Genomic DNA, 12689 nt, shown 5'->3' on the forward strand with positions numbered 1-12689 from the left:
GAATTGTTATGATAATGTTTAGTACTTTATTTCATTAACGGCACTAATTTGACCTTTATGACTTAATATGTTATCAATGAAAAAGAAGCATTTCAATTGAAGTTCATGTCAGGAAACTTGAGTATTAGTGTATGGATCTTTATGACAAAGGGCATTCCACAAAAGGAAGCTCGAGATTGATTTTGGAGATCACAACTCAAACCATTAAAGAATAAGGAGCCAGAAACTAGCATTTTGATTATGTATGGACAATTTCTGGAGTAAATATGAATAGGTGTCTTTAAAATTGCACCACGAGACATTAAGTTTTTAAAAGTAAGGCTCTGATAGATTTTGGGGGTTGCTACTTAAACTGTTTTGAGAAATTGTAGGCAAAGAAGGGGCCAAAAAAAGTATTTCTATGATGTCTGATAAGATAAATTGTAATTATATTTCATCGAAATTGTACCACAGTGTGTCATACCACAAAATGAAGGCTTGGATTTTTTTAGAAATTAGGGGTCAAAAAGGGATAAGAAATTTCAATATGTCAGGTCAATGAAATGACTAAAAAAATCAGTTACTTGAACTTTACTATTATCTTTATTACTTGAACCATTTATAAATTATGGGGAAGAACAAGCTTTTTCATGATATTGGTACAATAACTTACCTATGAGTGAATGGGCCCTTTGAAATTGTCGTACAAAGGTGCCAGACCACCAAATGATCCCAGGGATTGATATTGATTTTGGGTGCTGTGAGTTATACTGATAGTGAATGAGAGGGCAAAAAGGGGGCCAGAAACAAACATTAATGGGTCTCTTTAAAATTGTATCAGAAGTGCCATAACCCCAAAAGAAAATTGGGATTGATCTTGTAGGTTGTGCTTAGTGAGAAATAATGGGGCCAAAAAGTGGCCACTGGGATTCTGGTCAAATTCTTTTGCTGTGGCAAATATTCAAAGCTGTATCTAGCTTAAATGGAATGTCCATACTTGTCCAAGCTGTTCAGGTTTCGACCTCAATGGTTGTATTAAGCTATGCCCTGTAAAGGGTTTTATAAGGGATTGTAATATGAAAAACATCTATTTCTTATGTGATGTAATATGAAATACTTTTTTTAAGGTGATGTAATGCTGAAATCAAAAGGAGAACACAGTTATCTGTACAACTTAAAAACTGGGACCATCCCACTTGTGGCTCATGGAAATGGACCCATCAAAGTATGATATATGGTTAAAATTTATAATAGGCCGTATAGCTATGTTTAAAGGTTATAATCTACAGTTTGTTCAAATGTAATACTTTCAACTTGGCCAGTTTAGATTTGTGAAGGCATCTACTAATTTCGTACTGTGACACCATTTCTTAAATTGGTCTGCGGTCCATGATCAAAAAACCCAAAATACAAAAGGTTTTGATGCAGAACCAAATCTTTATTTGGATTGCAATAAATGAGAAAATGAATTCATTCTTATTTTGACCTAGTTAAGCTTGAATAACCAACTTTGGAAGAATTATTTCTTGTTTATAAACTGCTTCGTGGTTCAGTAAGTGTAAACTTCCGCAAAGTGGATTACATCGCATAATTTTGTCAAAGATTAAAAGCAATCCTTAAATAAACCAGTTCTCTTTTTCCTGTCAGAAATAATCATTTTCATCATTATTTCTTGTACAGTTTGGAGTTGTGGCCTCATTATGTAAACTTTGTGAGCTGTAGATTACAATCTTGAACACACATTATTTTGGGTTACAGTCATTGAATATCATTTTACCTGTACCAATATATAATAGAATTTATATGCAATGCAGTGAATCGGTGTGTATTCGCTTCCACTTATTATTGTGGCTTAAATTCCTTTCAACATCGTTAATTCTTCTTCATTTATCATAAATATTGCTTGCTTATGTAGGGTGGAAGATTTTAAAGGTACATGAATTTGATTAATTTAGTATATGATTAGCAGGGATTTATAAATTTTCCAGTTTTAATTTTCTTAAACAGTTTGAAGGGATTTATAGAGTGTATTGTTTTGATTTTTAAAGGATAAAATGTTAAATTGTTTTTTCTCGATCCGTACATTGTGATTGCAATAGCTAATTTTCAGAATATTATAAACATACATGTACTAGCTTGTCACTCAAAGAATTTGATTTCTCTGGTGCCAATTATGGGCAGTGAATTTCAAAAATGTTTTCGGTTTCTCTTTGAAAATTCGAAAGTTTTAACACATAATGTATGCTTTGATAATTAAATGAGCCTGTATTTGGCATTTATACTGCAAAGTTCTGTTAGAAAAATGTCTAAAATATTAATTGATGTAAAAAATGCATGTTTCAAAATGTCTTAGATGTCCATAGTTTACAAATAGTGAAAGAAATCTTCCTATAATTTTTGGCAGTATATCAATATTTTAAGTTTTGAAACATTGAAGAATGATACTTACAAGAATGTTTTCCTTCCTAAGTTACCATCTTATGAGGTAAGTATGGTCAAATCATTTCTGTTTCAACAAATCTAGGGCATCATCGGTACATTTTGTAACCTTAAAAAATATTCAATCCATCATTTCTGGATATTACATTTTTGCATCTCAATATAAAGGTTCAGCCCTTCCTTGTTGAAGCAGAATTGACATTTTTTTTATGAATTTAAGCTTTAGGACTGAGGTTTTTTACTTATAAATTTTCTGAACATTTTTCTTAATGGTGAGGTGATGTTTTTAACCTCCTTTTAAAGAATTTGCAATGATATTTGTTCATTGATTTATAATTCAGTAGCAACTTGATAGTTGTTTAGGTGAATTATGAAATAATAGTTGTTATGTTTTTTGACATAAACATTTTATTTAGTTCAGCATCTGTCTTTACTATTAGGCATTCACCTGTACATGTATGTACATGTATAGTCTTAAAGGTTTATTTTTTCTACGGTACCTTCACTAATCCACACACTAGTAATAAATTATTTCAGAAATTTAAATACTAATTATTCTTTTGCTATTTTTTGTTATATGATTAGTAGTCACCTACCAGCAACTTTTGCGGAAGGGGACTTCAGGTTTGCATTTTGTCTGTCCATCAGTCCAACAAATCAGTTTTCCACATTTTTTTTGTCATGCTTGCAGATATTTATTTGATATTTGGAACATTGCTATACCATGGCAAGTACCAGATCAAGTTCAAATATTGTTCCGGTCCCTTGATTTTTTCTTGCATTTTTGCATGAATTTTCTTAGTCCAAGAGCAAAACTGTTTTTCCAAGCTAGGGTTGTGACTTGAAAATTTGTTTATGGTATTTAAACATAGTTTTTATACACATACAATAAAAAAAATAGGATTTTAGTTGAATGGATTGGTTCGGGTACTGTAATACGCAATAAACAAAACCAATAAAATATTTCTGGACCTATTGAATCAGTCATACATTAAACTAAGAATCTTGATAAACATACAAAGTTCAAATTAATATATAATGGTAGATTTTATAGACTGGCAGTCTAAGTGAAAGTGAATTGACTTTATTTTATTTTTCATTATTATATTATGTATTTTGCAGCCTGAATTTAACCGTTTGGCCAACTATTTGGTGGATGGATGGACGACCAGCCATGGATGTATGTCTTGTGACAAAAATACAATTAGTTTGGAGGGTCTTCAGGTAAAGCACCTTTAATGTAGTTGGTATTCAGATACACCTACATTAATTACAACCAGTTTTTACTCATCATTTCTATTTAAGGAGGTAGACCTAGGGTAAGGAACACAACTCTTACATACCATTGGAACGTTTGTACTCAGAATTTTACATCAATCTCATATAAGCATCAAAATAACTTGGATTGATTTCATTCTGTTTATTTGAAAGTTTGATAGACTTTGGTGAAATTGAATATGATACAAACATATCACAGATTTCACAAGTTATGTCCCTTACCCTAGGTCTACTTCCTTAAAGTGCCATTTGTGAACAGGGTTCTGAATTTAGAATACTATTGAATACATGAATGCACGCTTTTCATTCTTCTCTAAAAGACCCCATAATTGTCTTCTTTTGACCTTTTGATGTCAGACAAACAGTGGAATATTTAATTTGTGATGTCAAATTTTCAGTTGAAGAAGAATTCATTATGAAAAATGATGGTACATGCAAGTGTGCATAATGGATATTAAAAGTAGTTGAAATAATGAATTTTCAGGTTTTTCCATTCATATCTAATACCTAATCCACAGGTTAACTAACAGTGTCTTCAAGTTATGAAAAAAGGCAAAGGTTATACAGAGTGGTGGGTTATTTTGGCAGGTGTAAAATAGGGTGATTTTTAAGGAAAACTGTAGATGAAAAATTTTGGCATCACTTATTTTGGCTGATGCTTTTATGTGTACATTGTATTCAAGTCAAAAGTAAATATTTTGTTGAATTTATTTTTGTGTTTTTAAACACACTAAAATACCCCATAACCCCATGGAATTTATCTGCTATACAGTATATTAAAACTTTCATTTAGATGTTGGCAGGTGTCTATCCCACCTTTTGGTCCTTCATTCTACTATTATGTTAACAATCTAATTGATAATTTCAGGAAGATGAGTATCCTACAGTCCAACTTTCTGTGTTTATAGACCATCCAACACCATTCTTGAACGAGTCTCTACGAGATATTGTGAACCTAGACTATCCTAAGAAGAGGATGGACCTATTTCTTCAGTATCAGGTAAATATTCTCAGACATGGGTTGCTAAGATTATTCAGTTGATGAGTTGTTCTTGTCCTGAAATGCATGAAATATCTTCTATATGATGTTAAACAATAATTAATCAATCAATCTATTTACTTAGGTTGCTAATATAGATTATTCATCATTTCATAAAAAATCCAGATAAGAAATAAACATTATATATAATGTACTGTAGAATTTGACATTAAGGGAAATAACTCCATAAATGACACTAAAATGTATTAGAAACTATTGAATTTTCCATGTTGATTATCTCCTAAGAATGAATAATTAAACATTTCATTTTATAGATGTATAAAGCAGCTTAATTAAAAAAAATTATGTAGCCTTTTTTAGGTGTATCACATTTTACAGAATTTGCATGATTCTTACAAAGACTGCCACTTAAGTAGAAATTAATGCTGATTATACTGGTTGGAATAGATCATTTCCAAAACTTACTTCAGACTCAAGAATAATTGTTACATATCATGTCTGAAAAACACCTAAAAAACATTTGTTTTTAATATGTATAGGACTATCATAAGAAACATTTGAGAAACATGCTTTGGTCAAGCAAATTATTTCTTGGAAAACAAGTAAATAAAAATTGTATGGTATATAATTACTTTCCAAAGAATAGATTTCATTATATGTTCCCATTATTGATCCAAATTAGTTCATGTAGCAAAACATGGACTTGGTTATCTCTGAATTATTGGGGGACCCATCTTTTATCAGTTACTCCTCTTACACCACTAAATGGATTTGAATGAAACTTTCACAGAATCTTTATTACATGTTCCAATTGTACACTTCCTATTTTAGCTTTGATTGGAATCAGTTTACGGAATTTGATCTACACCATGGTATGGAATTATATGAAACTTTCACAGAATCTTCATTACATATTCCCATTTTGCACCTCTTTTTTAGATTTTGATCCGAATAATTTTGGATGTTAAAAGGTGCATGCTATCAAATTGAGGAGTGGGGGATGTCAAGTTATTGAACATTGCTAATGATTTTTTTATAGCTTATGCAAAAGTAATGACATTGAAGATATTTTGTTGACAGGTTGACCTACATGAAAAGCAGATTGATTATTTCATCAAGACCTATGGTGATCTGTACAAATCTGTAACTGTTATCTCACCAGAGGATGGGATGGATACAATTACTGGAAGGAACTGGGCACTGTATGTATATTATGCTACATGTACATCAAGTAATGATGAACAAATTTTAAGGTATTTTCAACAACAACAAAAATTTTGAATTTTGTAGATTTTTGGTATTCGATACATGTACATTCAATTTCTCTTGCTTCGCTTAGTCATTATTATGAAGTTATGGTCACATTTATTTAGAACTTGGTATGATATAAATACAAGTGAAAGTTTTTGTCCTCCAATATAGATGAAAGGGAGATAAAAAGAACCAGGATTTGAACAATAATAAACAAGAACGTAATCCAGGAGTAAGGACTAGACAGAGAAAAAAAAAAAATAGACAGACACACTATAAAGAATATGAAATGACCAAACTAACATGCATTTAGAAACTAAAGTAATTGAGCAAACCTGCACTCCACTAAAAACAAGGAGCATGCACATGATTTTCTAGAAAAATCCACCAAGTTTCTCATGAAATGTCACATACAGGAATACTGTAATTGCATTAATTTTTCCGGTTGTACCCGATTTTCGCTATTTCCGTAGTGGGCAGAAAAGGTGGAAAAATAGTACTGATGTGTTGATTTCTAATGCTGTGTTACACTAATAATTTTTTGAAACACTGAAAATCGATAACCGCAATTATGTCCATTTGACGGAATCTGCAAAAATTATCAACCGTCAAAATCAATACTATTACAGTATACAATATTTTTTTTAAAATATGAAGATTTTAAAAGTTATGCAATGAATGATATGTCTCTTATTTGGTTTTGGTTTGATGCAGAACTTCTGTTTTTAAGGGAGATGTGTCTAAAGACCAGCTGTCAATATTTATTCTCAGTGGATGGCTTTGTCCATTTGGAAGAACCACAGACATTGAAACTATTGATGGAGCAGAATAGGTACAACAGATCTTTAATCATTGATAAGATTTCATCGGCATCCAGTAACCAACCAAATAACTTTCTTTTCCTTGAAAGAATTTTTATACTTCTAAGAGGTAGAGCTTGGAGTAGAATGAAAGAGTTCCTTGGAAAGATGAAATCAACCCTTTAGTGTATAATTAAATGAACAATAGAGTAGAAGATGAGCATGATTATGATATACTTCTGAGAGGTAGAGCTTTGGGGTAGAATGAAAGAATTTTCCATGCAAAAGAATATTTTTAGCATGCTCATTGACTAACCCCCCTTCAGTTAGCATGAATGATGAGATATAATTTACAATTCTATGTTTAAAAAGTTAAACTTGGTTTTAGAACCATGATTTTTTTTTATTTAATCTGATGTTTAGAGATTTAGCCAATAACAGGATGTATAGTCTGCAAGTAATGAAGCATTTGTTACAGATAAATTAGACTTTTTTCAATTACAAAAAGGGAGCCTTGTTTTGAAAATATTGGTGTATCAAGATATTTATTTTTGAAAGTTATATACCTCATGCCAACAATCTTAAATTGTTATTCAGGAATCACTCCATCTGTCTGAATGACTTCATCTGTTCACATTTTTTATAAGTACAATTCATGTTTTTTAGGACAGTGATTGCACCAATGGTGGCCAGACCCTTCCAGTATTGGTCCAATTTCTGGGGAGCTCTCAGTGACAACGGATATTATGCAAGATCTCCAGATTATATGGATATTGTTGGATACAAAAAAGTGTAAGTTGATGGTAACGAAACCAGTTTTTTTTAAGTGTCGGTCACTGTAAGAATCAGGCAGTGGGTGAAACATGGTATGAGAAAACTCATCATGTTGATAGTGTAATTTGACTATTTGCTCCATCAGAATGAAGGAAAATAGACAAGATGCTGGACCATTGAGTTGTAATTTCATTGAAATGCACTGAAAATGAACATATCAAGGGCAGATAACTCTGTCAAAAACATCATTTTTCTAAGATTCTATTGAAAAATTTCTGTGCAAAGCCAGTGATGCAAAGATCAAATAATGGTCTTTTCAAATAGAGATAGCATCCTTAAGTGATATTTTATTGTCAGATTGGTGGGTTCTTGACATGCTTGTTTTTTAATTTTTCCCATTTTGTATGATTCTTACAAACACTTACACATTTGTTGTCTGTGTATATATATTTGATGTCAGTCACTAATTATCATACAAAAATATCATAATTTCATTTACTGCCTTAAAAATGGTCTTCTAAAAATTCATTGCAATAATCATTAAAAGCCAATTAAAAATATTCTTTTTAAAAACTTTTAATATCAGCTGACTTAAAGTGTCAAATTGTTGCTAGCTGAACACTTTTTTCGAAAAAAAAATCCTAAAGAGGTCACAAAAACAGATTTTTCAGCTTGAAGGAATATTAGAAAGAAAATGAAACAACTATTTAGTGACAGAATGTCAAGTGCTCTATATGGCTTCTACCCCATGTCAAATGAATGATACAGAATTTTAATATTTTAGTATATCTTTAAATTTTAACCATTGTTCATTGGATTCTTGATTTCATTGCCACACTACCAGTGAAAACCATGAAAATTATTACCCCATGAATGAAAAAAGATAAAAATGAATACACATTATTGGAGATATACCTGCCCCTGAATTATCTTTTCAATATTATTTTAGAGGCCTGTGGAATGTACCATACATTAGCAGTGTATACCTGATTCATGGTTCACTGATGGGTAAACTTAAAGATGCCTTCACTAGAGCTGATGTAAAAGATCCAGATATGCATTTTGCTGAGAATCTAAGAGAAAAGGTGGGAAAGTCTTCTAAAAATAGCAACTTCCTATATTTGCATATGCTTTGAAATATTAATAGCTCAAATTCTTTTTTTGGAAGTGATGTAAATCTTAAACGAGGTAGGCAGTTAGGAAGTGATTGTTTGAACTTTTAATGCAGATTGCACAGGGTGTAGAGGATTCCCTAGACCAATTTAGCATGGTGCTGCACCATGCCTTCATCTTCAAGCACCATGCTGCCCTCATCATGAATTTTACAATGTGCTCCAAGGTGGCAAAATCCAACTTTTTCAAATTATAAGATTAATTTCATTATTTTTAATTTATTTGCATGTTAACATGTACTCCTGTCGTATTGACGCCCATGTAGGATACTTTTACAATACCATACTAGGGTTAAGGATGTTTATTGCAGGTTTCAATAAATGAACTGCCCTAGTGTTAAGGTGGGGTACCCCCAATGAAATCCACTGTGTGGTGTAGTGCCCAAAAGACTGTTCCAGAATTGAATCTATGAGGGGAGACACTTATTTCTTTACCCTCTCCATCCACAAATTTCACAGTTTATTTTCTCTTTATTGTACTATCTCATATAAATATGTCTTTTGCACTTCATGTTGCAGTTTGAGCTTTCTTTATTGAATTAAATCTTGAATCTTGAATCATAAAACTTATGTTTTTCTCTAATGCTCAATACAAAAGGTTAGGAAGGTCAGGAATGATTTTGATTGGTGGTAGATTTAACCATTTAGGAAAAGGGGCCCAAAATCATTTGACTGGTTTCAGATTAAGGTATAAGTGTATGGATCGCTTTAAAATACAAAAAGGATTTGGTTCTGAAAAAAAAAAAGATAGAGAATGTTGTAAATGGATGTTTTCCTTTTTTTTTGGGGGGTGGGGAGGTGGGTTTCTGCATAGGAATTAGTCCTTATTTACAAAAAAATTGAATCCTTGATGTTCTTTGATTTGTTAAATATACTGGTAACCATTTTTATGATACCTCTTTTGGGCCCTATATTGAAGTTTGTCCAGAGGACTTACAAAAAAACTTGGTTTTGTTTCAACAAAACATTAAAGTTTAGTTCTGTATCAGAAATCTATGTGTTGTAAAACATTATTACATCTTACATCAGAGCTATACTGTGGAAGTATTTTATTTCATGGATACCAATTTTTGTGGATTAGGGAGGAAACTTAAGTTCATGGATTCTTGAAATTGTGGTGTTTGAGGTTTTCAGTATACACATCAGTGGAAGTCTCCTTTTCGTTGGGAACCGAATTCCGTGTTTTGACCTACCCACGTAAAACCACAAAAATTGTACCTCATGAACAAGAGGACTTTCACAGTATCTGACTGGAATATTGAGTCCATTATTGCCATTCAAGTAAATATTTCAACATTCGTGTCTATTTTGGAATGCTGTTCAATTACTGGTAGGATAGACAAAATTAGCATTATTGTTTCAGGGCCTAATTATAATCTAGACTTTGACGACAAGGAGAAGTTTTAGTAAATTACGTTTGAAAAATAACAATATCGACATTTGGTCTATGTAATCCTTTACAAAAAACATCTCCCTGTCAGAGATAAATGGGGGAAGTAAGCACAAACAAGGAAAGAAAAGTTTTTTCTCATTTCTCCCTTTAGATTTGATTGTGTTGTTTGTGAATTTCTGGATGTTCCTTTCATATGAATGAAAATATACATTATATGTATATACTTACACCCTAAATTCTTAAAAGGAGAACATGCAGTTTACCTCTGTACAAGTTTATATCAATCATTGAAGATACAAACAGTATACATAGATATACATGTTCATGTTTATTTTAGTCACAGCAACTACCTGTTGTTAGTCAAACTATGATTAGTATATCTGTATGTACATGCTTTTCATTCTATGTAAAATAAATCTGTATGTAAAGACTACTTGTAACTTTTTTATGCGAGCATGATTTTGCTCTCCTTTGGAAGGTTATTTAAAACAGGTTTGATTGTATTTCAAATCATTACAATTATAAAATTGTTTATTACAGGGTATATTTATGTATTTGTCCAATCTGAGATACTGGGGACATCAGGTGAACTGTGACAACTATGAAACAACCCATTTACACAACGATTTCTATGAGATATTTAATAATCCACATGTAAGTATTCTAGCACTACTCACGAAATATATTGAAACAAATAACAGTTATCCCTCAATTTCAACTTATAATGACTTGTTCAACAATCAATATGTATCTACTCCATTTTATTTTTTAAAAGTTGAACATGCCCAGCAATAAAAAAAAATCTTACTACTTGTACTTAATAAGCATAAATTCATAGGTGTAAATAGTCTACCTTTTTTAAAAGGAGCCTCTCCATATTTCATAAAAAAAAATTCAATAATCTCCTGCTATGTTAAAGTGATTGATTTAGCTGCGGTCAAAATTTTTCCTGTCTTTTTTATTTTTTGGCTTAAAATCATAATCAATTATTTTGATTCTTGTGAAAACAAATTGATTTTGAGGCTGTGATAAAGACCATTTATTGTAATATAGGAAAACATTGGGTGTCATCTTTTAAAGGAGGGTATGACACGAGAAATTGTCCCAGTGAAATTGGAATTAAGTTCAAAGGAGGTCTGTTGCTTAACATAAAGCATGTCATGAAAACAAATCTAGGCAAATCTGCTTTGAGAAAGATCTCCCACTTAAGAATTTCTGGTTTAACACTTATGTAAATAACCATCAAAAAACTGGTTAAGGCATGGAATTAAGTTTTCAAGCCACTCACATGTTGACATATTTCCTGCTGCCTCAGTGGTCTCAGGATAGCAATCTCGCCTAGAGTGCAGGAGATCATGGGTTTGATCCTCAGCCAAGTCACACCACTTTTAATTTGGTAGTCACTGCTTCTCCACCAATCACATGGTATTTAAGAGGATAGAGTGACGACTGGCTGGCTCATAGTCAGAATTAAGTGTCAGAGGGCGGTGGCATGCCTTCTTGGGGGATGTTGCTTTTGTAAGCTAGCACAATAAAATTTTGGCTCAGCGTGTTGAACTAGTACAAAGCAGATTATATTCTATTGGTCAATCGTTCTCTTCCTGAAAAGACTGAAATATCTGCCATAGGATGTTAAACAGTAATCAATCAATCAATATATTTCATAAGTTTATTAACTCTCATCCAGATTTGATAATATTTGAAATGCCAGTTTTTCGATCCCTTGATCATGTAACTTGTAAACAAAATGCCATTTAATTTATTAAAACTTGATATGACGTTTTGCATCATACTTTGGTGTGCATGAAGTATGTAAGATAATGAAGAGTGTGATAATTGAAATGAGAGTTTTATACAGCAAGATTGAAAGTGCAAGCGGGAGTATGATTTAGTCAAATAACTCAATAGTCTAGTTATAGCTCTATATTAAATATCTTTTTTATTTATAGGATTGGGAGAAAAAAGTATATTCATCGGAATAATTTGTTAAATATCTTTTTTATTTATAGGATTGGGAGAAAAAGTATATTCATCAGAATTATTCACAAAGTTTACAAGAAGATGCTGTTATTGCACAGGTTAGTTAAACGTCATTTTGCAAAGAGAAATTGGGCTTAAGTGAAAGCAAAACTTGAGTTGACATTTTTCATCACGATGAGGTTATTTTCTCATTTAAATCTTTATTGTATCCATTTGCGTTATATATAATCATGACTATAAAACCTGTAAAAATTCAGTATAACCTCCTTTGTTGCATTGAGTGAGTTGTGCAGACTGAAGATAGACAACGTATCTCACAATAAATGTCACCATCCAAAGATAGAATACAAAACATCACAACAAATACCACACTAAAGAACCAAATGGGATGCCAGGAATTTACTACATTGTGACAGTTTTCCATTCATCATGAGGTACGGTGTTTGATTCCAGTCTGCACAGCTCACTTGGATCAACAAAGCAAGGATCATACTGAACTTTTACAGGCTGTAAGATGTTCATTACAAGTTGTTTTGAAATATTCTTAAGAAGTTAATCATGACATTTGAAATTTAAAAACATTACTTGGAAGGAAAGTTTTAAGATATTTACTCATTTACTAT

General features: G+C 31.7%; 1 protein-coding gene across 3 annotated transcripts in view; it reads left to right on the top strand.

Moving 5' to 3' along the window:
- Positions 1 to 12689, top strand: part of LOC148601754 (procollagen-lysine,2-oxoglutarate 5-dioxygenase 1-like) — a 40535-nt gene that overhangs the window by 18202 nt on the left and 9644 nt on the right. Inside the window, exons 8-17 of one of the 3 annotated variants that reach the window (XM_088556232.1) lie at positions 1107 to 1204; positions 2384 to 2464; positions 3541 to 3642; positions 4565 to 4696; positions 5777 to 5898; positions 6678 to 6779; positions 7414 to 7539; positions 8471 to 8606; positions 10627 to 10740; positions 12096 to 12164. In XM_088556232.1, coding sequence (XP_088412358.1) covers positions 1107 to 1204; positions 2384 to 2464; positions 3541 to 3642; positions 4565 to 4696; positions 5777 to 5898; positions 6678 to 6779; positions 7414 to 7539; positions 8471 to 8606; positions 10627 to 10740; positions 12096 to 12164 — 1082 coding nt within the window. The remainder of the gene's footprint in view (positions 1 to 1106; positions 1205 to 2383; positions 2465 to 3540; positions 3643 to 4564; positions 4697 to 5776; positions 5899 to 6677; positions 6780 to 7413; positions 7540 to 8470; positions 8607 to 10626; positions 10741 to 12095; positions 12165 to 12689) is intronic. The other 2 variants (XM_088556233.1, XM_088556234.1) reach the window with 2 other exon arrangements.

The sequence above is a fragment of the Perna viridis genome, chromosome 12 (assembly GCF_037379345.1).
Source record: "Perna viridis isolate PV_CMFRI_1.1 ecotype Kerala chromosome 12, ASM3737934v1, whole genome shotgun sequence".
Taxonomy (NCBI): Eukaryota; Metazoa; Mollusca; class Bivalvia; order Mytilida; family Mytilidae; genus Perna; species Perna viridis.